The following is a 25368-nucleotide window of genomic DNA, read 5'->3' as shown; positions in this document are numbered from 1 at the left end:
TAGGCAGAGAGAGACAGAGAGAGAGAGAGAGAGAGAGAGAGAGAGAGAGACAGAGAGAGAGAGAGACTGGGTAAGAGGCTTTTCTGGTTCAATCCCTCAGTAACTGTCACAAGCAGTCAGTCAGTCAGTCACCTGCAGATGAAGGTGTCGAGGGCAACCTAGGCAACACTGTTATTCCCCTGCCTCAGTCTAATGCCCTGGTGTGTTGTTCACTAAGTAATAGACTTGATAATACAAAAAAACTTTGGTTAAAAGTATAATACAGTATCCTCAGAATGAGTGTTGATTTACACACTACTTTAGTTTCAACATGTTGGCTGTAGAGGGTCAATCTTTTTTCACACAAACACTTTGCTTCGTTCAGAGCTTAGACTCCCCGTGCTCTGCAAAACACACACACAGACACAGACACACACACACACACACACACACACACACACATACACACACACGTTTACATCATGGTAAGTCTCCAAGGGGAAGGTGCGTTTTAAGTGTCATCTTGACCTACCCTTCTCTTCCACAGTCCTACTCCACCCTAAACACCCATCTCACCCCACCCCATCCTGTATTAATGCTTCCAATCCTCTTTGTGGGAGAGTGACGTCTGCTACTGTCAGAAACAGAGTTAAGCTCAGCAAGCACCAGGAGAACGGAGTGGAGCTCCCAGCCTCAGGGATAACTAAGCATTCTGCTCCTCCAGAGGGACGACTCTCTGCAACCGAGCCGAACCCGACTCTCTTCCCCGGCGTCTGCTCCTGCCTGCCTCCAGCTGGGGAACAGACAGGGAAAACAATATTACATTTGATGTGTGACAATACCTCGACTACCGCCCTGACTGAGGGCCTTGATGGCCTCCAAGGATGTGCGCTGAAAAGCTGGAATACAAACTCTCCCCTGGGAAAACATCTCTGATTTAGGAGACAAGTTTTCACCTGTTTCTTACAGGGGATCATCAGCTGCGTGAAAACTGCAGCCACCCTTTGTGAAGTCTTGAATTTTGGGCCATTTTGATTTAACTGCTGCTTTGAATGCAGGCAACAAAACAGATGGCAGTACAGCTTCCTCCCATGTCAGGTGTGTCTGAAAGGTGTTTGCGCGAACATGCACTCAAAGCACTGGGTGTTTATGAGAGCTTATAATTGAACAGCAATCTGCGTGTGTTGGTGTGTGTCTGTTGGGAGCTACTCGGGCCAGTGTTTACTTGGGGTGTGCGTGTGATTTTGTTCATGTGTGAGATACAAATCAGAAGTGCTTAGTGTGTGTGAGTGTGTGTGTGTGTGCGTGTGTGTGGGGGTGAGGTGGTGGGGGCCTGTGGAGGTTGTAGCCCTGGATTTCCTAGAGATGGAAGGTCATTGTTATGACCGGTTTGGAGATGGAGAGAGGGACAACTACCAGATTGATTATCGAAGGATTGTCGGGGACATGGAACCAGCACGGCCACGCATCTCAAACAGAGATGGGGAACAACCTCCCCCCTTTGGGGCATTTGCCCACCCAGCGCCACATGGACATGGGCATGAGACCGCGGCCCAGCGATACAGCGCTACACGGATCCAGGCTGGATATGAACCAGAAAGGTCAGACTCACTCTCACCATTCACCATCGCCTATAAGGTCGTGACCCCAGCGTCATTCCCGACCGTCTCTAATTTGTAGAAGCGACTTTTTGAAACCATTGTAACTAAATGGGATGTGCTCTGATGTCTATCTACTAACGTTAGCTGGGTGCTTTTATCCATTTATCAACTACCTGGGCAGACAAATCCTCTTACCTGCTGTACTGCCGTCGTTCCATTGAGAAGAACGGATTCTTTTTTTAGTAGCATTTCCTGTCTGGCCACAGTGTGTGTGTACGAAACAGAGGTCAAGAGAGAAATGAGCAAAACAACAGCTTTTTCACAAGAGATAAATATATTTAGAAATGGCTGATTGAAGATCTTATTTTTTTACTTTAGTGACCATTGACTTGACCCATATTTATGCCCACCACTTGAAATCACGGGAAATATTTGTTATATAAGATCAGCAAATTGTTAAAAACCAACAAAAGTACAAAATCGATTGAAATCTAGAATTAATGTTAAGAAGCTGTAAAGTTGAACATGATAGAAAATGCATTAGATAGTAATATGAGTGTGATTTATTCTGCCTTACCTTTGCAGATAGATACATGTTATATACATGTATTTATGTTATATATTTGATATTCAGACTGGGCATTGTGGACAATAAGCATTTAATATTTGTGCATTTGTGTGTTTTCAAATATTTCAGCATGGCGGACTACTTGATCAGCGGAGGCACAGGCTATGTTCCTGAAGATGGATTAACAGCACAACAGCTCTTTTCTATCGGTGATGGACTTACATACAAGTACGAAAACACATAACACATGGATAAAACACTGACACCGATGCATGTGCAAAAAAGGACACATATGCACACGCACGTGGAATTATGCAACATGTTCCATTACATGTTTAGTAATAAGAGGGATGACACATCTGCTTGTTTTTTTATGGGGAGGATTATAATAAATAATACGACTTTCAAGGACTCAGAGTGGTGTCACAGACATTAATAGCAGTGTCTGTGCAAGTGTGTGTGTGTGTGTGTGTGTGTGTGTGTGTGTGTGTGTGTGTGTGTGTGTGTGTGTGTGTGTGTGTGTGTGTGTGTGTGTGTGTGAGTGTGCATCAAGTGCACTAATGAGTGATGAGTGTAGTTTCCTTAATGGAGGCTATATACAGGATTTATCAGTGTTCGGAGGATAAATGCAGAAAGGTTGCGGTGGGCTGAGAGGCTGACAGATTACATTATGTCTCCTCGCTCTCAGCCAAGTTTGAAATAACTGCTGCCCTGGGGAAATGACAAGTTCAAGTACGCCATGAAAGCTATACGTTTTGTTTATAGGAGTAACTGACACAAGTAGTGGTGATTAATTTAATTTATAAAACAGTTTTCCATTTCCAAACTAAAGTGTTCTAATGCTCTTACCCTGTGATTTTCTCTCCTCTCAGTGACTTTTTGATCCTCCCTGGATTCATAGATTTTACCTCAGATGAGGTGGTAAGTACCATCACACTGTGCAGCAACACAGGCTAACATACAGGGTACTGTTTCCTATGTGCATATTTTTTTGACATGTAAATTTGTTGAAGCTAAAGAGGTAAAAGTTGGGTTTCTACTTCTAATGGTTCTCTACTGCTGTTCTTCTGTCATGTGATTCCTTTTGGCTACAAACATCTTCTTGTCCTCGACCTTATTCATAAAATGCTTGCTGAGATTTCATATTCCTTACAAGCACAGTCAGTTTTCTTTTCTCTATAATTAATCCCTAATTATTTAGCTATGTTCATTAGTTAAGGGTGCTCGAGCACATGGATGTTTATTTCACTGGCTTTGTTTTTGTCTTTGCTCGCTCTGCTGGGACATTTAATTAATTTCATGCCTCGGTCTCACGGCTTACGGCTGGAAATAGTTGTTCCAAACAACCACACACCTGCGTCAGTAGTTGATTTCATAGTCTCTAATGTGACTGCATGGCAAAATAAAAACAAACGTTATGCTGCCTTTGTGCTGCAGCTGCTACGTTATAGGACCATTGTTTACAACAAGAAAAATCATGTTGATTCATCTTCCAGCATCAATAAACACCCCTCTGGAGTTATTAAATGATGTTTGTGAACATTGTATTTTAGACTCACTTTACTATATGGGATTAACAGTGTTACAAGATCACAACAGGATGTTTCAGTTTCCAAATGCACCACATTTCCAGGATCTTACCTCTGCACTGACGAGGAAGATAACCCTGAAGACTCCTCTCATTTCATCTCCCATGGATACAGTCACCGAGTCCTCGATGGCCATCGCCATGGCAGTGAGTACACAGCCCAACCTCACACACAGCATATAACGAGGTGTTCACTCAGCTTAACAACCTCCTGTTTCACAGTCTCTTGCATGTACAAAAAAATCGTCCACCTTTTAACGATATTTAACATGTTTGTTTTGTCCTCTGTCTCTGATTGGCTGGTTTCAGCTGATGGGGGGGATTGGCATTATTCATCATAACTGTACTGCTGAGTTTCAGGCCAATGAGGTGCGCAAAGTTAAGGTAAGACGGACCAGGGCACAGTTCTGTAAAAGTTAGATACAGTGGCGTCAACAACAGACATCTTTTAGAAAGTTAATTTCAGACTATGCACACTGAAAACTACAGAACAAAATGGCTGCCACGCCAGACAAGGAAAAATCTTTCACAGTGAAATGATGACATGAGAATGTTCTTATAATATTGTTATTTGTTAAAACATTTTTTCGTTCCTGTCAGAAATTTGAACAGGGCTTTATCACCGATCCGGTCGTGATGAGCCCCCGACACACGGTGGGGGACGTGTTCGAGGCCAAGATACGTCACGGCTTCTCCGGGATCCCTGTCACAGAAACCGGCAAGATGGGCAGCAAGCTGTTCGGCATCGTCACCTCCAGAGATATCGACTTTCTGTCTGAGAAGGACCATGACAAACCCCTGGAAGAGGTCAGTGTTTGATAAGCATGTGTAGGAGAACCCTTAAATAAGTGGGTGGTATAATGATATACTTTTCAAATTTGATCATTTATCCTCTTTTTGATTCAGGCAATGACAAAAAGAGAAGATTTAGTGGTTGCACCAGCTGGAGTCACATTAAAGGAAGCTAATGATATTCTGCAACGAAGCAAAAAAGGTCAGCATGTCAGAGAAATCATACAAATGTAGATTAATATAGTGATCAACTCTCGGACCATTTTCTTACTTGCACTCATTTTACACTCTGACTATTTTAGGTAAACTCCCCATTGTGAATGACAGTGACGAGCTGGTTGCCATCATTGCCAGGACTGATTTGAAGAAGAACAGAGATTATCCACTGGCTTCCAAGGACTCCCGCAAACAGCTTCTGTGTGGAGCGGCCATCGGTACCATGGAGGATGACAAATACCGACTGGACCTTCTGATGCAGGCTGGGGTGGATGTGGTTGTCCTGGTAGGTCCTAACTATGGAACTGCTTACTTTGATGAATTTATCATGCAATACCAAATAACAATAAAATGTATTGTTTTAATTTGCATTTATCTATTATCTATTTATCTACAGGACTCTTCCCAAGGAAACTCTGTGTATCAAATCAACATGATAAACTACATCAAACAGAAATATCCTGAGCTTCAGGTGGTCGGAGGAAATGGTGAACTAATCTTCTTTTCTCTGAGCTCTTTGAAGTAAAAAAAAAAAGAAAGAAAAAATCGGTGTTATCTCTTATTCTGCTCTTTTCTGTGCCTCTGTCTCTCTCTAGTGGTGACAGCTGCTCAGGCTAAAAACCTCATAGACGCAGGTGTGGATGCTCTGAGGGTGGGCATGGGCTGTGGCTCCATCTGCATCACCCAGGAAGGTATGATGTAGAGTCCAGTATTATTGACACTTGCTGTTTTTAGATTTAGAAAAAATTTAATAAAATATCATATTTATATAAATTCCACAAAACTAGATGTAGAAATTATTATCAGCGAGAATATCACAGCAGAGGTCAACACCAGTGCACAAATTACATAAAATAAATAAGATACATTGATGAATACAGGACATAGACATACGATACATAGACAAACAATAAGAGTAAGTAACATATAAAAATTCCAAAAGTCTGTTTATCCTCACAGAAAGATCTGCAAACTATATTTTATTTAGCAAATTCTAGGATATGAAGTGAAAGGAAAAAGAAAGAGCAAAAAAAACATACAAATAAACTTAGAAAAATTTACGTATTATGTTTAATTTTGCTAATACTTAATATTTCATCCCTTTCCCCTAGTGATGGCATGTGGACGACCCCAAGGAACATCCGTGTACAAGGTGGCAGAGTACGCCCGACGTTTTGGAGTCCCAGTAATCGCTGATGGTGGAATTCAGACTGTTGGACATGTGGTGAAGGCGCTGGCCCTGGGAGCATCTACAGGTGGACACATGCAACATCTTCCTGGTTCCTCTAGTCTTACATTATATTATCACACATTTGGAACCGTTTGTCATCGGTAAAATTATTTAAAAAAATCATCAAGGTCCAAAAGGGATGGGACTCGGTCTAAAGATGAGATATTATTAGCAATAAAGTCCCATATATATTATAATATATTATTAATATATAGGCAGTAGAGTCAATATGCAAATGTCCTTTGTTTGTGAGTGCCTTGATTTTTCTTTTTTATTCATATACTTCAATGCAGTGACTCACAAAGATGCACTTTGGTGGACACATGACTGTTGAATTGAACTTCTACAAAATGTTTTCTGTTTTCAATAAAGGTGTTTTTTTTGCCAAATGAAAAACCCTTATTATTTGACTGTCCTCTGCAACCGTCATTTACTCCCATTTTGTTTTGTCCTGTCATATTTCCACCTCCAGTGATGATGGGCTCTTTGCTCGCTGCAACCACTGAAGCTCCAGGAGAATATTTCTTTTCTGATGGTGTGCGTCTGAAGAAGTACAGAGGGATGGGCTCTCTGGATGCCATGGAGAAAGATAACAGTCAGAAACGCTACTTCAGGTGGTGTCACGGACGCCCTTGCTCTATTGACATTTGTTCTAGGACAAGCCACAGTCGGAGGACGTCAGTGTAACACATTTATCTCTTCCTTTGTGTGACAGTGAGGGAGATAAGGTGAAGGTGGCTCAAGGTGTCTCAGGATCAGTACAAGATAAAGGCTCCATCCATAAATTTGCTCCTTACCTAATTGCTGGAATCCAACATGGCTGCCAGGACATAGGAGCCAAGAGTTTGTCCATTTTACGGTTAGTGTGTGTGAAATTGTACGTATATCTTTGTGAGGACCGTGGCAAAGCACCTACACAGTGAGGACATTTTGGGAAAGTGGGGACCTTTTGGTCTGGTCCTCACTTTTTCAAAGGGCTGTTTGACTTGCTTTAAGGGTCGAGGTTATTAGATTTAGGTTATGGGTTAGCATAAGGGTTACACATTTAGTCGTGATGGTTAAGGTAAGGGGCTAATGTTATTACCAAGATAGAAGTACATAAACATGTGTGTGATTGTGTCCTTATTGTTCGTTGTTGTGTCAGTACTTTTGGCTACCATGAGCTGTTTCTCTCTTCCCCAGGTCGATGATGTACTCCGGAGAGCTGAAGTTTGAGAGGAGAACCATGTCTGCTCAGATGGAGGGAGGAGTTCACGGCCTCCACTCGTAAGTCTGACCTCTGACCCCAGTGACCTTTACTCCTCCTCTACAACTCCCTCTCGCTCCAAGTGTCACATTTTTTGAATCCTTACATCCTCTTGTGATACTTATCCTTACGTCTGATGTCTTTGGTGTGGTCTGTCATCATCTATTTCCTCCTGTCGTCTAAGCCTAACTCGTATTCAGTCCCCGTGTCAAAAAAGTTTTATTGTCAAATTCAATGCGCGTTTCCTTTGGTTAGAAGCATCAAACTCTCTTCTCTTTTCCTCTTTTTTTATCCATGCGATCATATTAGATATTCTTTTGTGCCATGTAAGTACAACCATGCGTTTATCCCACCTCCATCTTTGTCTTTTGTTCATTCATCTCCATTCAAGACTGCTTTTGTGGTGGTGAAATGTTATGACAACATAGAAAGTGCTGACACTTTACTTTTTTCTACTCCACACAAAGTTATGAGAAGCGGCTTTACTGAGGGGGGAGGAAAAGGAAATGCTCGATCAGGACCTAACGTCCCGTCTCCAGCAGCTATAAGCAGATGCACCGGGCACATGTGACCAACACTTCAACACTCCAAAATGTGACACTACTTGTTTGTGTCCTTTTCTCTTTGTCCTGTTTGTCCCAGCTTTGGCCTCTTTAAGGTTAGACAAAACAACACTTCAACCTGACTCTAAAGGTCAATGGAGAGTCAAAGAGTCACGCCTGTTGATGGATACAACTCTATATGAACCCTGATGAACAGCCAAGGTATATAGAACCTGATCTAATTAACTACTCTACTGATCCTTTTCAACAAGCCAATGCACGTCATTACCACAAGCTTACTGTTGCAGACGTATGGACATGATGTCTGAATTCCACCCTGATAGAAGAACGTATTAATTAAACCTTGAAGAGATGCAGCCTTATGTTTCCATGCTCATTAAATATATCAAACAGAGCAATTAAGGATTTGCAAGAAAATCACAAAGTCATTTATTTTATTTACAGATATAAGCACATTACGAAAAAAAGTTGTCTTTGACATATTGTTATAAATAATTTAATTAAATTAAAGAATAAGCACTTTATTATTGGGAAAAGAAACACAAAAGTTAAACAGATTCACAACAGCTCTGCTGATGGTAAGAGCACACTCCAGAAGTCTAAAATAATCGTGAATTGTATTCAGCCATGGTCATGTGTACTAGCATACAGTATGCAGAGTAGTACACACAGTAGTACAAACAGTAGTACACACAAGTTAGAATGTTTCGATCATGTTACTGCAATGGTTTTGTTGAAGCTAATTTAATTTCTTTCATTGTAAATTTGACTGTAACATGGTGAACCGTCTGCTTTGATCATCTGCATGTAAAAGGATGTTAGGCTTTAGCCTCAATTCAACAATACACATTTGTGAGCACCATTGAGGAGCAACCACATGTAATCTCGCTTTGGATTTTCCTTTTTTCATCGTGTTGGGAGTTGAAAATATTGTATAAAAAACGGTCTTAGAGACCAGACAGAAGAGAATCCATGATTTACATTTGATCATCATTCAGTGCTCATTTTTCATACTCATTATACAAATGAGTCTTAATCTAGAAACACATTGCTAATTATATGCCTATTGAATGTACATAATACATTACACAGATAGTAATGTATATTTGTTCAGGCTTAGTATTTTTAAATATGAGTCAGACTGGATTTCAAACCAATCACTCAGGTTAGATTTATTTCTGTATAGAATAAGAGACAGCTTTTAACATCATTTCTTGTGTTTGTGTAAGGTACTCACCATCTTTGGTATTGAATATATAATAACTGGCAACCAAGTGAGGATGACAGAATATACAGGAAATATGATTGTATTATTGTTTCATCCACAAAAGGCTTCAGAATGATATTTACTGTATATAGTGTTGCATCAATAAATGTCATTTTGACAAGAGAAATTTGATATTGCTTTAATATTTGTGTCATACCAAAAATAGGGAAATCATGTTGCTCATCTCCTTGAGTTTTATATGGGTGATTTTAATGATAACCACTAGAGGGCAAAATAGTAAAAATTGTTTGTAAATAAAATAAAAATGTCAAAGATATCACAAAAATGTTGGTAGGCAAGCAATGAAAACCCAACCATTGTATGTATTGTGCTCTTTGAAGTTCCATAATTTCTACAACACACAGAGAAAAGGGATCTTTAGCTCCTGCACACACGTTTTTAATATTGCCCTATATTATTACCTATGTGGATGAAATTGTGTTCAATATCTGCAATACTGTCCTAAACGGGAAGGGTTCAATGATGAAGACACAGCAGTGTTAAACAAAACAGTTTTTGACTCTATATTGTTTGTCCACTCACTACTAAAGACAATTATCTTATATTCTATCATGGACTCTTGGTGTCTCTTTTTCCAGGATAGTTTCACTGTCCAAAAGCTGGGTCAGCATAATGTATCAGTAATAGTAATAATGATAATAAATGATGTCCATTACTCTTTCATTAGGTTATGTTATTGAAATATTTTCATCTGTATGTACTTCTCTACAATGTCAAGTGCATTTCACTCACAGCTGGACTTTTACAAAATCCTACAATTCAATGGTGTCACTGCAAACACTTAGATCATCAATTTGTCTGCACACATCGACAAATTCTGCCTGTACAGCAAGATCCCATTCCAGCTGTTTGCTTTCACTCAGTTTTTTAGTCCCTGCCAGTCGGCCAGAGCCCTGGATTTCCTGGGAGGCCAAGCTCAAGGTACGGTAACGCCTGTGGTAAGACAGGTTGGGAATCGCTCGTGGAAGGCTGTGCTGAGCAAAGTTTTGCCCTCTGTTGGCCCAGGAATGTGAGCGCAGTTTTCCTGGCTCCTTGGGATTGCAGCACAGACCCTGGGTTGAGCCAGAGTCGCTCCCTTTCCAATCCCATTGCTCCAGTGTCCTGCTTTGAGATGTCAAAGAACTTTGAGGTTGGGAGCATCTTGCACTGGGCAGTGTTTTCTCTTGATCCACATCTCCACAGGAAGAAGTTCGGTATAAGGCCATTTCTACAGAACTGGGCCCATGCTTTGATGTACCTTGGCTTGGAGAGCTCAAAGAATGACTTGAAGAAGCATGGAACAGTTTTGGAAAACCAAAGATACTGTTGGAGAATAGGGAATCACTGAACAGAGCCTGGTCAATGCTGCGGGACAAGTCTATGGGAGATGGGGGCCGCAGGTCCCCAGTAGAGTCAGTCTCTAATCCTAAACTATCCAGTGACGACAGTTTAGAGTCAACTGCATTCAAAATCTTGTGATGTGGGACTGGGGGTGTAGGTAGAGGCAAAAGTGTCATCTTTGTTTGGCTGGATTTTGGCAGACAATCAAGCCCATTTTCAGGAGGATCTGACATAGAGCGAAGAGGAAAAGCCTCTGATGGTCCCTCACTAATGACATTACAGACCACAAGCTTTTCTTGGTTACCTTGGGAGCAGGACTTACGAGAGGAGAGGACAGGAGAATTTGTACATTCATTAAAGGGCGGGGTTAGCCCACCCAGAGGAGAGTTGCAGGAGAGGCGAGACCAAGATCCTGGCCGAGGGTCACTTATGGTCTTGATAGAGGAGTTGTTTTGACAAAATAGAGGGTGTGTGCCAATGAGAGACAAACCGAGACACACACCAACCTCACAGAGTCTGCAGCCTACCTGATAGCCCCACCAGGACCAAGGCTGGAACCCATAGCCCTCAACTCCACCTAAACCAAGGGCATGCAGAATCCCATAAAGCTGTAGGCCACCACACCCCAACATACAAAACGCAGCTCCTACTCCAGCTCCTGCTGCCCTATGCCAGTCCTCCACTTTGGCAAAGGGACATCTTGCAGGTCGTATCCCTTCAGGAGAGCCTCCACTCTCTCCATTGTCATTCAGTCTGTAGATGTGTTTAGTGTCAACTCGAATTAAGCAGTAGAAGATGAGATAGGAAAATGACAGAAAGATGGTGAGACATACAAACAAACCATGTGGGAAGAGCAGGATCATGGTGGGGAGAATGTGGAAGAGCTGGAGCATGCCAACACAACCTAGAGAAACTCCAAAATACAGTAGAGACACAGAGAGTAACAGGCGAGGTTTGGGCAAAACTGAAAATGAGGTTGAAATAGCGAGTGGGAGTGAAAGACGCATGCGAGAGCGCAATGAAAGAATGAGGAAGGCCAAGGAGAAAGCTGAGACTAAACAGGGGAAGGGCAACTCAGAGAGCAGCAGAGAGCCTATAGGGGGCAGGCGATCTTGGTGACTGTAAGCATCGTACAGCAAACAGAAAGCTTGGATCCCTGCAAATGCTAAAAGGAACAGATGCAGGAGAATGAAGTAGGGGCATCCTGGGGGGCACCGCAGGGGAAGGCCTAACAGGCAGATGACAGAAATAAGGCCAAACACAGTGAAGACAGATCCCAAGCCATAGATGTGAGCTTCCCAAGCAAATCCCCATGTGGCAAGGGCAGAGTTCCAGTCCGAATACAGAGGGACATAAAGGGCAGGGCTGAGACCCAGAGAGGGGTGCAGGGACTCATTTAGAGTAAAGTCGTCTGGGTAGGTGAGAGTCGAGGACTGGTTTGTTGTTTTGCAGGGTGTGGCAGATGTGTTCATGCTACCGTGAAGGCCTCTGTTCCTGGAGTCATCTGTAAAATAAATACAAAACAATGCATTACCTGTTGTGTCGACGTAAACTAAATTTAAGATACTAACAATGTCAGCAAATGGAGCTAGCACACTAAAATAAGATAGGGGAATGTAATACAAATTATCTGCAGATAATTATCTTGTTAGCCTTGTCATTATAAGCGTGTTAGCATGTTGACATTATTTTCATTTCGCTTAGATTACTGTTGGGTCCAAAATGCAGTCTTGTTTTTCAATTATAGTAGCAGTGTACTCTTGTTGTTGTATTTTTTGTCTCAAGTTTTTGATTTGGATTTCATAAAAACTACATACATTTACCTTTAAAAACAACATAACATGCAGGCCAAGGTAAAGGCACATTGTCAGACTTCATTGGCCCAAAAAAGCATGGATGAATCTGCTGTGTGTGAAAGTAATCTATAATAAAACAGAGCAGGCTCAGAGCTGGGAATCTCTAACTGGGTCACACAGAGAGTGGAGCATGGGCAAGTAAATTCTATGTGTTAGTGTGTGTGTGTGTGTGTGTGTGTGTGTGTGTGTGTGTGTGTGTGTTTGTGTGTAAAAGATGGTTGAGTAGCCAGTACTGACCAATTGCTGCTCTCATTTTTATCACAGAGCATGATCAAGAGGTGCTTTGCTTTCCTTAACGTAACATCCATGCATCAAGAATCTGCGGGGGATGAACTTTTATATCTGTCGTGTTACCAATAAATAATGTAAGAACCTGATTCTGGGAAATAGAGTCAACAGTAAACTGCGTGAAGGATGAGGGAATCCACTGGTTATAAATAGACTGTGTCCTATTTCTGGGCCTTCATTAGTTGTGAAGTGACTTTGTTAATGCAGAAGCAGCAAACAACCAGCGAGAGAACTTCTAAGAGAGGGATTTTCTGTGTTCACTTGAAAGTCTGAAAAAAAATATCTTCGCCAGTGGATGCTGTGACACAAGTATAAATTAATGTTGGTAATATTTGGTGGGTACTTAAAAAACTGTTATCAAATGTGTTGGCATAATGCGAAAGAGTTTTCACATACCTCTGTGAAAGCACTTCTCTGCCTTTGTTTGTGGACACAACAAAACATAATTTACTTTAACAAGTGAGTGACGTGTGTGTGTGCGTGTGTGTGTGTGTGGTAAACACAGCATGTTGATGTGCGCTCCATATTATCCACTAATCCTTGGGATATGGGTAATCGACACTGATGGCAGTGTGAATGAAATGTTTCTACATTAACAAGAGAGTGGAGGACAGAGTGGGAGAGACTATGATAAAAGGATTGACAGCACAAGAGAGAGAGGGTTTGATGGGGGGGAGGTTTTTTGTTTTGGAGGAGTGAAATCTTTGGGGAGTGAAGAGATGAAAATCCTTCTGTGAATGTAAAACAACTGTGTCTGCCAGCAGAATGCACAAACACTGCAGTCGCATCAACTTGGAGGCTTTTATTTGAGGTGTTGTGGGTATTTAATGCAGCAATGTTATAAATCCTACCTTTCGTTATAAGCCATGAATCACGAGCGGTAACTGTGATTGGTGTCAGCTTCTCTAAATAATGGATTCATGACAAGACTCTTACCATTTTCTGCCTCCATGCCGACAGCTCCTCCGCGGTTTATAATATCAACCAATCCATTTCCAGTCTTTTTCATCGGGACAGTACCCTCCAGTGGACGGCCAGTGGCTACAGGTGGAGTAGTGCCGTCAGAAGTGGACCCTGAAGTTGAGTCCTGGCCTTGTGTGTCTGATGGAAGTGAGCCAGACAGAAGAAAAGGTAAGTGGCCATCAGTCGTCTCATTTTGCAAGGACGGTAAAGTTAGTTGATTCTCTCCAGTTGGTGTAGAATGCAATATGGAGCCAGTGCTGGTCTCAGTCGGCTGATTCTTCAATGTTTGTGCCTTGGTAGGCTGAGGTTGTGCTGCTCCTGATGAGGACCTTTCAGGCTGTGTAGATGTAACATCTTCTGTTGCACTTTCTGTGGATCTGAAAAGTTCGTTCTCATTAGGATACAAAAGAGATGTCTCTGTGCCCTCCTGTAAATCAGTGTATTCACCAATCACACCTTGTCTATCTGATTCCTCAGATGAAGATAAGGCCAAACTCAACGGTAGACCCTGGAAGTCAACATCGATGGGCTCTAACAGGGGCTTCTCCGTTTCAAAACTAGATCCAGGAAGTCTTTGCGAGGGCTGCGGGAGATGCTGCACTGCTGTGTCCACGTCTAGCTGTTGTGTTTCCTTGACATATTCTCCGGTTGAGGCTACAGCATGAAGCGAGAGAGGCAAGGAGAGGGGGAGGAGGAGGTACAGATTCCACAGAGAGAGCATGGTGAGGGTCCGCAAACTCCACGGAAACATCACATGCTGCAGGTGCTTGTGGGTTATTGTCCAATCAGGTTTGACGGATCTCGAAAGTCAGGTCTCCATGGATCTCGTGCTAATCACACTTGAGGATGGGAGAGAGATAAATACCAGTCACACTCAGTGAAAACAATGACAATAATAAAATAAATCACTGCATGTTGGGGTTAGAGCTAAAATACAAACAATGAAAAGCATTCCAATGAAGTCTATGAAAATACTCTGTTCCCAGATAAGTCCTGTGACATACACCCACTCACGATAAAAGAACATGTACAGACATTGAACACACAATTGCTCTTTTTCTCATCGCCAGTTGAGTTTTAGCATTCTTACCTCATCAACAGCCCGCTCTGCTGCAGCCTCTTTAAACATATATGCTGCTCTGTGTTGCTGCATGCCTGCGGTCTCTCTCTGCGTAGCACTCTGTGTCCTTTCATACTCACTGTGCCGTGCCTCTCTCCTCTCCATCAGACAGTCGACACATGGGACAGACCCCACCTCCTTGCAACAACCCCCCGCCGTCCCACTGCCGCTGCACCGATCCGAATGTGGGTTTGACTGTTTGCACGAACCTGTCCTCCTACATCTGACACACCACACCGAGAATTGTCTATTTCACGGTTGCATCGGATCCTCATTACAGTCTTCACATGCACTCAAAGAGAAGAGAAGAGAAGGGAAGAGAAAAGTAGAGAAATATGTCACAGGGGCATTGGAGGGCTCATCAACCAATAGGCACATGAACAAAACAGTGCTATAGATCAATACATACTGCCACTGATTGTAATTTACAACTGATGATGTGTCCTCCCTTCCAGAGGAGCCATCACATCAGCAGCTCTGTTTGCAACATGTCACAGCAGATGATGACGCAGAATACTCTCTTTAATGCATGATAGTGGTTAATTGTGTATGTATGAACATACAGCACCTCTAAACCTATAGCACATGCACTTTTTTAGCAAGAAACTGCTAAACTGTGACCTTGTTTCCAAGTCAGTTAATGGGGCAAATGTTGCCACCAGCCATCTCTGGCTCATGAGGACATGCTACTCACTTTCTTTATTTTCCACCTTCCAATGTTATCAGACTTGTTCACACTGTTTTCACCCAATAGGGGGAATCTAGTAGCCTCATGGCCTCATTCAATTCCCAGCGATGGTTCTAAAATAGACGCTGATCCACATACCTTTGGATGCATTTAGTGAAGGAGTTTAAAGCACAGTCACACATTGTGTGCATTTTGTGTCCCGCTGTTGTAAGGAACTATAAAGCACTGTTAAGCCAGGTTTATTGTGTTTAAATTCTGCCAACAGCATATTGATTCTTTTTCTATCAAAAAAGTATTGATTTGACTGCATCCTAAACAAATTGTTATTGTAAAATTCATATCACAAAGGCTTGTTCTGAATACATAGAATATTGTTTATGACAGCAAATTAAATGTAATTTATAACACTGTGATTCCCATAGTCTGAAAGTCAAGGCTATTTCAGATCAGTCGGTGGAGAAGACAGCAACTTCCAGCGGGGGGTGAACAACCTGATGTCTGATGAGGACACAGGAAAGCATCAACCGAGCCGTAACTAAAGGGACTGGAAAGGAACAATGACAGGCCAAACATATGAGCTCAGTGAGCGACGTGGCCAAATTATTGTCGCCTCACACTCGCTATCCTAGCTCATCGGGCAACTGGTCTCTGTTTAGACAAGTCATCCTCCAACAAGACAAAGTCAGCAGGGACCGGGGTCCAGCTGGGAATGTAGACAATCAGGACAAGACACAGAAACAAAGCTGCACAAGCAGAGAGGGGGGTGAAAGCAAGCCATGACCCGGGTTAGGATAAAGAGTGTAGATGAGTTTTATGATACTTGATGTTGAGTCCTGAGGTGCAGAGCTTAACACTCAGGCCTCAAGAAGGTTCTGGCCTCCAACCTGCATGCTGAGGCCTTTCTGTGTTGATTTAGCATGTTCAAATCTAAATTTCCCACAGACGTGATCGTGAGCATGAGTTTCAGTCGGTGTAGAATATAAGATAAGATGAACTTCATTGAACCCATGTCGGGGGAAATGCACTTGTTATAGCAGCAGTTCGTCGGAATAAAGTAAACATGAGAACGTGTGAAGGCATAAAATAGAGTAAAATAGGCCATAAAATGTAATAAAATACAGTGAATATGTACATACTTTACTGTATAACAGGCAAGAAACCTACGTGGAGATTCACGAGGATGTGCACTGTATTTATGCTTTATGTAGCAGGAGATTTAAAAAGCATATACATATATGCATTCATAAATGTTGTAAGTATACAGACAGGAATGATAGTTGGTTGGTTAGTTAGTTGGTTAGTTAGTAGTTGACACAAAAAAAATATAACATTTGACACCAAACTATAAAATAAGCATTTACATACAATCCAAATACTTCTTATCCCAGTAACAGGAAAAATATCTCATAGATCTGATTGTTTGTCAGTGAATGTTTCTAACCATTCCCTGAGGTCTTCTGCAGCAGGCGTTCTGCCTACCTGCACAGCGGAATAATAATTCTAAGTGATAAACAGACATTTGTTGCTTCAACCATCGATCTAGTGGCGCGTTTATTGAAGAACTGTGCACAACTGGTTGCTCTCCGTGAGAGTCAGGTACAGAGAGTGAGAGGGTGGTAAAATCCCCCCTTATAAGGTAGTGGTGTCATCAGTCACACGTGACTCCATACCATATGAGGCGTAACAGCGCCTCCTCCTGAACAAATACAGTTACATGCATTCATACACTTATCCACTCTCAACAATCCCACCTCCAGCCTGTCATTTTGCTGCAGAGAGAGGGAGAGGGAGGAGAACCATTGAGGGAAGGCGAATTGAGACCATTTCATATAGATTAATACAAACATTCTTTAGGGGTCAAAGCTAATTAAATATTGCACATTGCTAAAGAGGGAAGTGACAGGACATATGCTTGGTTTTTATTGTGGACCATGTTATATAAAGCAGAACATAATAGGTAAATGAGTGACCTCATTAACATTTCAACAGAGGATAATGTTACATTTTCTCTCTCAAAAAAAAGCAGGTTTATTTGGTGCAATGTAATCTGATAAAATCTCCCTGCAAAAAGCAATTCTACACGTCGTTTGTCATGTTAGACTTTGGAGATTAGTTTTGTTTTGTATTGCATATGAAGGAGGTTGAACCATATCTGTACAAATATGATAAATATAACTGGTTTAAGTACTATTACTTAAGAGATTTACAAAAAAACAGGCTTTTATCCAGAACATAGCTTTATTACAGCTGTACAGTATATCTCCTCTATATGACACATTGTTGTGTGTATGATCTAGCTGTATAAATGTTATTACATTTCAAACTCCCAAGTGATGCCGGAGTTAAAGGAGTGACAGATGAAGTTGAGTGTCAGGAAAATTACATTTCCATTTTTTTTAATCCTACATCAGAGAGAGTGGGAAATGGAGACACTCCCACACTGTCCGACTCTTAATACACAGAAGTAAAACATGCAGTCTGACGACATTGGACCTGTGATGTGTGACATTGCTGAGAGTTTAACTGGAAATGGGTGAAAACACAAGAAAAACATACAGATGGACAAAGGCATCAGGGCGATTTATTCCAGAATAAAAACTGTTGACTATTCTTTGTCAATACAATAATTCTGTCACTACCATCATTTTTTTTTTCTTGTTACATTCAGCAGAAAAAACCCACACACACAGACTCATAAATATAAATGGCCAGTCTTTGCAATCAAAGTATCCTCCGTGGACATTTGACAGAGAGTTGAGTGGCTGCTTCATCCTCTCGTGGGAGGATCACCTTGGGCAGATAAAAAGAGAAGGTAATCCTCTTGTTTATCCACTGCAGGGTGTGATAGGTGGGTCTCTACTGATTCATCCAGAACCCTCATAGTCCTCATCCACCACCCACTGTTACTCAAGCCTCTGTCCCCTTTTCTACGATGTGCTGCCTTTGCTTTACACTGTCGTCATCCTCTCCGCCCGCTGACCTGCAGGTGGAGTCTCTCAATTCCAGGATCTTTTTACCTTGAAGGAAAGAAAAAATAAATTGTTGATTTGTTTTATAACAACTTTAAAACTTGATTGCTGCTCTGGCTGGATTTGCTGCATGGAATCTGATCAGAAACAAATATATGAATGTGTAGATAGTGTTTAGGACTACAATCAAATGAGTAAGGACATATTAAGGCACAAACTACACTATAATTAAGTAAATATGTATACATTTACATATACAATATGTCACTGTGATATGACTTATTTACTTACACTTTTGTTTAGTAAGGACAAGACACATGCTTATTGTGGTGAGTGTTGAACTTACATGACATGTATGGTAGATATAGAGGTCAACACTAGAGGGAGAGTGTGTTTATCTCTCACTCTGTGTGTGTGTTTAAGGCTGTACATCGCGTACAGTCCCGGTTTCTCCGAAAGAAGGCAGCAGTACACTTAAGATCATTTAAGGACAACTGAGACACATACACACACACACACACACACACACACACACACACACACTCATTCGATGAAGACGGAGACGAAAAAGAAGCAGCAGCAGCAGCGGGGACGAGTCAGAGACACAACTTCACCGGCAGCCACAGCAACGGGGAGCTGGGCGTTTAGCTAACACACGTCACACCGCTGCTAACCACGTGTTCTGGACAACGACAGATGTGTTAGAACATCCCCGGCACCGATCTGAGACCAGTTTAGTCATCGGCACCGATCTGAGACCAGGTCAGTCACTCAGCCGCGAGCGGAGTCGTGTTATAACCTCACGCTGGAGTTATGGACGGTTTTCACTCGGTTTTCAAAGTTGACAAAAGGCTATTTAAAGACGGGGCTAGCTTCGGGGTTTTAATCGCACATCTGCCGCTTATCCCTCTTCTTTAGAACGAGCTCATGCTAATTATTCACAGAAGCGAGTTTATTCTGAGTCCGTTCATTCACCGTGGGTTATTGTGATCACATTGTATAACAACACGGAGGGGACACACTCGGCATGTGTAAACGTCTAGGGACACTATGGAGGGAGAGGAGGGTCAAAAAGGGACGTGTCCTCAGCGCTGCCGGGCGTTCATTTTTGAAAGCCCACAGTAAGGTTAGAGCTTCATATCGTTTCAGGACATAAGGCTGGTAAATCATTTAAAGACAAGATAAGATAAGATCATCCATATGCCCTAAGGACACGTGCAGTGTAAAAACAGCAAGGTTAATCAAAGGTTAACTTGTAAGCAACACGCAATACTTGTTTGAGTGTAAACAGAATATCAAAATCACATGATAAACCATTAGAACTAAACTGATGTGATCGTCTTTGAGGAAGTCTCAATGAAATATGAGTTGATCCCTATGATTAGAGGAAAACTACCGGTGACTACAGGACCAACCTGTTATGACTCACACCAGCTGACCTTATCCTGTGGAGGGTGGAGAGATACACGAGTCTCACGCTTCTGAATCAGAGGTTAATGGAAACGTCTAATGAAGCTCAAATAGTAATTCTATCATAACAATACAATACAGTGCAAGATTCTCTGTTAAAGTGTCAACTCCTTGTAAAACTTTCAACATCAACCTTTATTATATTCATGAGAACAAAACAGGAGCTGATGTCATTATCTTTCCGTAACTTAAAACCAACCAAGTATGAGCACATCGCAACTTGAAGAACGAGTATCTATATTGTTCTTCTGTTCATTCTTTCCCTCTTTACTTTCATTGTTCCCTTTTCAATGAGCTTCACGCCCCATTGCAGCATATGATCATCAGTAATTACACATGCTCTACCACGAGAGACTCTGTGTCTACCAGTCCAGTAGATGGCGCCAACTCAAAACAAATGGCCTCCACAGCACCTTTCAAATCATTGAGAGCATCCTTCAAATTGAGTTTGTATTTATTTTTATACATATAGAATATAGTGACAGCCTTCTATCAACCTGTCTGTCCTCGCCACTCTAGTTAAATCTCAGGATCATTATGAGGCCCTACGGTTGGTACAAAGGCTCAGTCAGATAAGATGGTGAAGAAAGCAAAGGTCACATTTGCCGTGATTTTACCAAACATGTTTTTTGGCTATTTTAACATCTCAATATTTGCTTTGAGGGAAATTCCAAGGGAGGGAGTTTTGGCACAAACATTTACTTGGATTCAAAGTCTCTCGTCTGTCTTAAGAGGGAAAAGTACAATAGTTTGGGTAATTAAACAGTTACTCTAGAATATATATTTTCACAGGCCTTTATTTTTGTTCTTGCTACTGGTTTGTTGATCTGTTGCAGAGTCGGTAGCTCATGTTTACTTTGAGTCTTAAGAGGGATATTTGAGCAGTACGCCTTTTAATGCTTGATAAAACGAGGCAGTTTTAGTTACCCTGAGAATGTTTGAAAATGCCATCCTCTCAGTTGATCAGTATCTGACACAGATATTACTTTCTACAAAAACTATGATTTTTATAAAGTAATATCAGATTTTCATACAGTTTGTTTTTGATGAAATTCTGTCTGTATTAAAAAGGTTTCTGAGGGGCATTTACTTCCAAAGGCCACTAACGGACACATATCCCACAGCAGGTTTGTGCTTTTCGGTAAGAACAACCCTAACTCTTTATTTCCCTGCAGACTCCCCAGTCACCTTTAATGCAGTCGGGATCCTGACAGCAGCAGCTATGTTGGCGAGGACCACCCTGAGCAGAGGAATTACTGCCCTCCGCCTTGCTAAGAATGTGACTCTGTACGTGAATGAATTGGCATCTCCAGCCTCAGGAAGCCAGACCCTGGCATCTGAAGATCACAAACCACTCATGCTGATGCTCCCGTGGATGGGTTCGCGTCCCCAAGCTGTGGCAAAGTATTGTGAGATCTACTTCCGCACGGGCTTGGATGTCCTCGTAGTGGAGAGTGAGGTAAGAAAATGATCCATCAGCGATGAAATAAACATGTTCATATCTTACAAGGGTGCAATTACATTTTCTGAATAGTCACAAAAACACAGTTTTGTGTTTTAGTTATTATTTCTTTAAGAATTAAATACACTTGTCTACACACCCATTAATGTTGACTATAAAACGAGGGGTCCTTCAACTTTCTGTTTGTTTCACACACAAGGTGACTCACTTCCTGTGGCCTCGCTGGGGTCTGGATCATGGAAAGAATTTGATCGAGTTGCTCCAGAGCGAACGCTTTGTGTCCCGCCCACTCCTCGTCCATGCCTTCTCTATCGGTGGCTACACGTATACCCAGCTGCTGGTTCACGTGTCCCAGGACATGCAGAAATATCAGGCGCTCGCAAAGAGGATCAAAGGGCAAGTCTTTGATAGCTTGGTGGTGGGCTCTGTGGAGATGATGGCCTCAGGTATTAACATGATTTAACTTTGTGATTTCTTGTGATTATTATTAGTCACACTTGCAGATGATGCGTATATGAATAGGAGTGAATGTTTTCAGTGCAAATAACTGAAGTGTTTTTTTCTCTTTTCTCTGCACAGGTCTAGGAAAGACCGTGTTTCCTCGTTTGGAGTCACTGGTAAAAAAGGTGAGCATGCTTTACTTTGGCACGTTCAAACAGCAAACGGTGGACTACTACAACAGAAGCATCGATGTGTTTTGGAACACACCAATCCCCGCCCCCTCACTGTTCCTCTTTTGCGAGAACGATCTGATAAGCGACGCGCAGACTATGGTGGAATTGATCGACTTCTGGCGAAAGCGCGGGATTAACATCACCTCAAAGAAGTGGGCGGATTCAACACACGCAGGTCACCTGAAGAGGCACCCCCAGGAGTATGTGACCACACTGGAATTATTCTTCTCTTCACTCAACATCGCTCCGCTGAAGGCCAAGATGTAAGAGGGTGTCACTTAAACTTGATTCCACGTCAGGTTGAGTGTTCCTGTTTTCTTTGTTTCCCCTAAATGTTTGTTGTCTTTTTGTGTATGGATCATTAAAACAGGCAATTGTATTTGTAAGGTACATTTCATTACAGGTTAACTCAACTTATTTTACATTAAAGTGCATACAAGAAGTTACATGAGATTGTATTAAACAACTGACCTGGATACTCTTCTGCTGCGTTCTGCGCCTTGACCCAATTTATCTGACATTTTCTGAAGTTCCTGCCTGAAAACTGCTAATGTTTCGTCATTGCTTGAAATTTGATAAACCGTTCCAGTGTTCAAACACCCATTACTTCATGTTTAATAACGTTTATGTTTGCATACTCAACTGATAAGCTGAAGTTCACACTGAGATTATTTTTTATCGGCAAAGAAATGCAAAATGTACTTCCTATTGCTCCAATTCCTGATTATTATCATCGAACTTTATATGTTTGCAGTATATAAGTTACTATATTTATGATAGATTTTACAATTACTGGTACCGTAGCTGTGTCTTTTCAGGGACTCTATTGTGTTACACAGGAAGTGCTGCAGTGTTATGTCTGGCAGTAGAAGAATAGGACTAATAGCATTAATATAGAAGGAAGACTTATAGAGACTTCAAATTCATTAACCTCATGAATAGAAACTTAAACTATAAGATATATTTAATATAACCAGTGCCTTAAAGAATATGTACCATTAAAAATAAATTCCACCATGTTGGTGTTTATTGAACTGGATGAAACCCAGATGATAACATCTTGATATATGCAGGAGTTCATTTGACTGTTCTTTACTAAACAAGTTGCACTACAACTTGTGGTATCGGTTACTTGAGCATATTTCCATGTTGTGAGATCTTTACAACTGTTTATCTGTCTCAATTCTTTCTATCAATATTGTTTTTCCTCATTTTCCTCACGAAGTTGCAACTAACAACTGAAAACTTGAAAACCTCCGTAGATTTTACAAACTGTTGTATCCCATAACTATAACATCTACTACATTTCTGACGTGAACTTACATTCCAGACTTGTATTCATTTATCTTTTCTCTTGTTGGTGGTCGAGAAATAAATATGTGAGCATCTTATCTGAGGTGTGATGGAATTTTTTGTTCTGCCTTATTACTAGTAAAATATGTTTTTAAACTCTAACTGTAGAATAATTCTAATATCTGTGTTTAAATGCCATTATTGTTTAATCTCCCCATCATCCTCCACCTTGAAGGTACTAACGGAAAACACACACACAGAACTTTTATATGTATGGTTCTTCTGTATGGACATAGGGGACTCATTTGGCTGTGAAGCCTCACCGCTCTCTCCGTTTTGTTCACACATCAGACCCTCTGGATAAGCATTTAGATATGCTTGAGGATTCAGAGTGTAGAATTAAGTGACATCTAGAGGTGAAGTGTCATGTTCCAAAATGACAGAGAACCTGTGGTAGCCTTCAGTTTTCATAAAACCTCAAAAGGTGTTTAGTTTGTCCAGTTTGGGCTACTCTTAAAAAAAACATGGCAGCATCCATAGAGAGGACCCGCTCCTGTTGGAAATATAAAGAGCCTATTCTAGGGTAAAGAAAACAACAATTTGTACAATTTAGATGAAACACATTAGTGAGAACATCACTGGGATTATTTTATAATCAATGGTTCCCTTTCCCGTAAATATTACACACTGACCCAGTAATGTAAATTATTTATATGTCTAACATATATATAATGTACGAATGATATGTTTGTCTTCAGGGAAATGTTTGCCCCTTGAGGTCACTGTGAAGCTGATTCTCTGCATATGACATAGTTACACCTCTTGGCCTGGTGGTGGCGCCACAGTCCTGATTTCTGCTGCTAAACACTATGAGTATCAACTTCTGAAATCTGCACCTAACTTCCTCTTTTGCAGCTTCTATAGTATACCATTGCGTATTCAGTACATAGCAACAGGGATTTTAAAGGTACAAAATTAAACATCATTTGAAAGACTAAATATTTACTAGATGCATGTATTTTATTTTATCTTGCTGTGACACCTCCGGACCCGCAGGAGGCACCACTCTCCAGATTCCCGCCGCTAAACTGGAATAGTGACAGCTTCCGCTCACTTTCTAAGATGTCTGCCCACATATGTAAACATGCGACAAATCCTGGCAGCTAATCGCGATCAAGCTAAACGGCTCCGTGACATGTGTTAAATCTCACGGTGACATTTTCTTCTGAATAGTTTAATATTACGCTCCAGTGTTGGAGTGTGAGCAGGTTAAACCGTAGTTTGTGAGTTATTACCGAGCCTTGGAGGCTAACTCTATCGTGCTAACGTTAGCCAGCAGCAGAGAGCCATGCCTGCTCCTCAGACCTTATTCGTCGCCTCTCTTCCAGCCTCGGCTTCGAACGAGCGTCTTGAAGAAATCTTCTCAGAGGTCGGTCCGGTGAAGCAGTGCTTCGTGGTCAGAGAGAAAGGTGATGTTGTCATTTAATTTGCGTCTTTTTACGTTAATAATTAGTTAACAAGCCAAATTATCTATTGAATCCCAGTGTAGAGTAACTCGTAAAAACACTTTGTTAAATAGGAGCAGTGAGGTTTAGATACAAATAACAACACCAACAATTAACATATTCGTTTCTTTTTTTTAAACCAGGTACAGAAACATGTCGGGGCTTTGGCTATGTCACATACGCTTTGGAGGAGGATTCCCAGCAAGCCATGAAAACGATAAAAGACTACGACGGACAGAGGATCTCTCTTTCTGTGGCCAAGCAGAAAATAAAGGATAAAAAGAAACCAGGTGGGTCTGAGGACACATGTCCAGAAGCAGCAGTTTTCTGCTTTTACTTTTCCTTCTTCATAACCTTGTTTTGGTCTTTCATTCTGCAGCTAAACCACCAGCTACAGAACCAGCTAAAGAACCAGCTGAGGTGCCAGCTAAAGTACCAGCTAAAGTACCAGTTAAAGTACCAGTTAAAGTACCAGCTAAAGTACCAGCTAAAGTACCAGCTAAAATACCAGCTAAAATACCAGCTAAAGTACCAGCTGAAGTACCAGTAAAAGCTCCGGCTGCTAAAGTGAACGAGGAGGGACCTAAAGGCTTCAGGAAGTCACTACTGAAGGCAAAGCTCATCATCAGGAACCTCAGTTTCAAGGTACGGTGCACAACATTGATATGGAACATAATAACGTGAAATC

General features: G+C 41.5%; 4 protein-coding genes and 1 long non-coding RNA gene across 6 annotated transcripts in view; 3 read left to right on the top strand and 2 right to left on the bottom strand.

Moving 5' to 3' along the window:
- The first annotated feature begins 649 nt into the window (after nt 1-649).
- impdh1a (IMP (inosine 5'-monophosphate) dehydrogenase 1a) lies at nt 650-9183 on the top strand. Of its 2 annotated transcripts, XM_062390865.1 has the most exons (16): nt 650-1580; nt 2278-2376; nt 3021-3069; nt 3782-3883; nt 4046-4120; nt 4337-4543; nt 4643-4730; nt 4831-5030; nt 5142-5232; nt 5341-5436; nt 5857-6000; nt 6448-6589; nt 6691-6834; nt 7158-7241; nt 7531-7547; nt 7689-9183. In XM_062390865.1, exons 1-16 carry the CDS (start codon nt 1345-1347, stop codon nt 7790-7792), a joined length of 1878 nt encoding a protein of 625 aa, XP_062246849.1. In that variant the 5' UTR covers nt 650-1344; the 3' UTR covers nt 7793-9183. The 2 variants fall into 2 exon arrangements, with proteins under 2 accessions (XP_062246849.1, XP_062246850.1); XM_062390866.1 differs by lacking the exon at nt 7531-7547.
- A 144-nt stretch (nt 9184-9327) lies between these two features.
- On the bottom strand, nt 9328-11881 carry prrt4a (proline rich transmembrane protein 4a). The gene has a single exon (XM_062390864.1). The coding sequence runs from the start codon at nt 11862-11864 to the stop codon at nt 9825-9827; it is 2040 nt and encodes a 679-aa protein (XP_062246848.1). The 5' UTR covers nt 11865-11881; the 3' UTR covers nt 9328-9824.
- A 5987-nt stretch (nt 11882-17868) lies between these two features.
- LOC133955646 (uncharacterized) lies at nt 17869-18760 on the bottom strand. Its single transcript, XR_009920897.1, has 2 exons — nt 18623-18760; nt 17869-18324 (listed from the first exon to the last, which is right to left on the bottom strand). It is a non-coding gene; the product is annotated as an uncharacterized LOC133955646 (long non-coding RNA).
- Nucleotides 18761-18909: 149 nt separating this feature from the next.
- Nucleotides 18910-22261, top strand: si:dkey-5i3.5 (uncharacterized protein LOC565091 homolog). Its single transcript, XM_062390585.1, has 4 exons — nt 18910-19038; nt 20922-21205; nt 21408-21654; nt 21788-22261. Exons 2-4 carry the CDS (start codon nt 20969-20971, stop codon nt 22147-22149), a joined length of 846 nt encoding a protein of 281 aa, XP_062246569.1. The 5' UTR covers nt 18910-19038; nt 20922-20968; the 3' UTR covers nt 22150-22261.
- A 2043-nt stretch (nt 22262-24304) lies between these two features.
- rbm28 (RNA binding motif protein 28) overlaps nt 24305-25368 on the top strand; it is a gene marked incomplete in the record, with an annotated part of 5014 nt that continues 3950 nt past the window's right edge. The window contains 3 exon segments of the mRNA XM_062390294.1: nt 24305-24644; nt 24824-24970; nt 25060-25083. Coding sequence (XP_062246278.1) covers nt 24524-24644; nt 24824-24970; nt 25060-25083 — 292 coding nt within the window.

Source organism: Platichthys flesus, chromosome 6, assembly GCF_949316205.1.
Source record: "Platichthys flesus chromosome 6, fPlaFle2.1, whole genome shotgun sequence".
Classification (NCBI taxonomy): Eukaryota; Metazoa; Chordata; class Actinopteri; order Pleuronectiformes; family Pleuronectidae; genus Platichthys; species Platichthys flesus.
Note: the sequence above shows the minus strand (reverse complement) of the source record. Positions and strands in the feature narration are given on the sequence as shown.

What these genes read in the sequence shown, in the direction of transcription:
- impdh1a (XM_062390865.1), top strand. Translation starts at nt 1,345, where the DNA reads ATGGAAGGTCATTGTTATGACCGGTTTGGAGATGGAGAGAGGGACAAC. An exon ending in CGATGGCCATCGCCATGGCA is followed by an intron (nt 3,884 to 4,045) that starts GTGAGTACACAG and finishes GGCTGGTTTCAG; the next exon opens with CTGATGGGGGGGATTGGCAT. An exon ending in AAGAGTTTGTCCATTTTACG is followed by an intron (nt 6,835 to 7,157) that starts GTTAGTGTGTGT and finishes TCTCTTCCCCAG; the next exon opens with GTCGATGATGTACTCCGGAG.
- prrt4a (XM_062390864.1), bottom strand. Translation starts at nt 11,864, where the DNA reads ATGAACACATCTGCCACACCCTGCAAAACAACAAACCAGTCCTCGACT.
- si:dkey-5i3.5 (XM_062390585.1), top strand. Translation starts at nt 20,969, where the DNA reads ATGTTGGCGAGGACCACCCTGAGCAGAGGAATTACTGCCCTCCGCCTT. An exon ending in TCCTCGTAGTGGAGAGTGAG is followed by an intron (nt 21,206 to 21,407) that starts GTAAGAAAATGA and finishes TTCACACACAAG; the next exon opens with GTGACTCACTTCCTGTGGCC. An exon ending in TGTGGAGATGATGGCCTCAG is followed by an intron (nt 21,655 to 21,787) that starts GTATTAACATGA and finishes TTCTCTGCACAG; the next exon opens with GTCTAGGAAAGACCGTGTTT.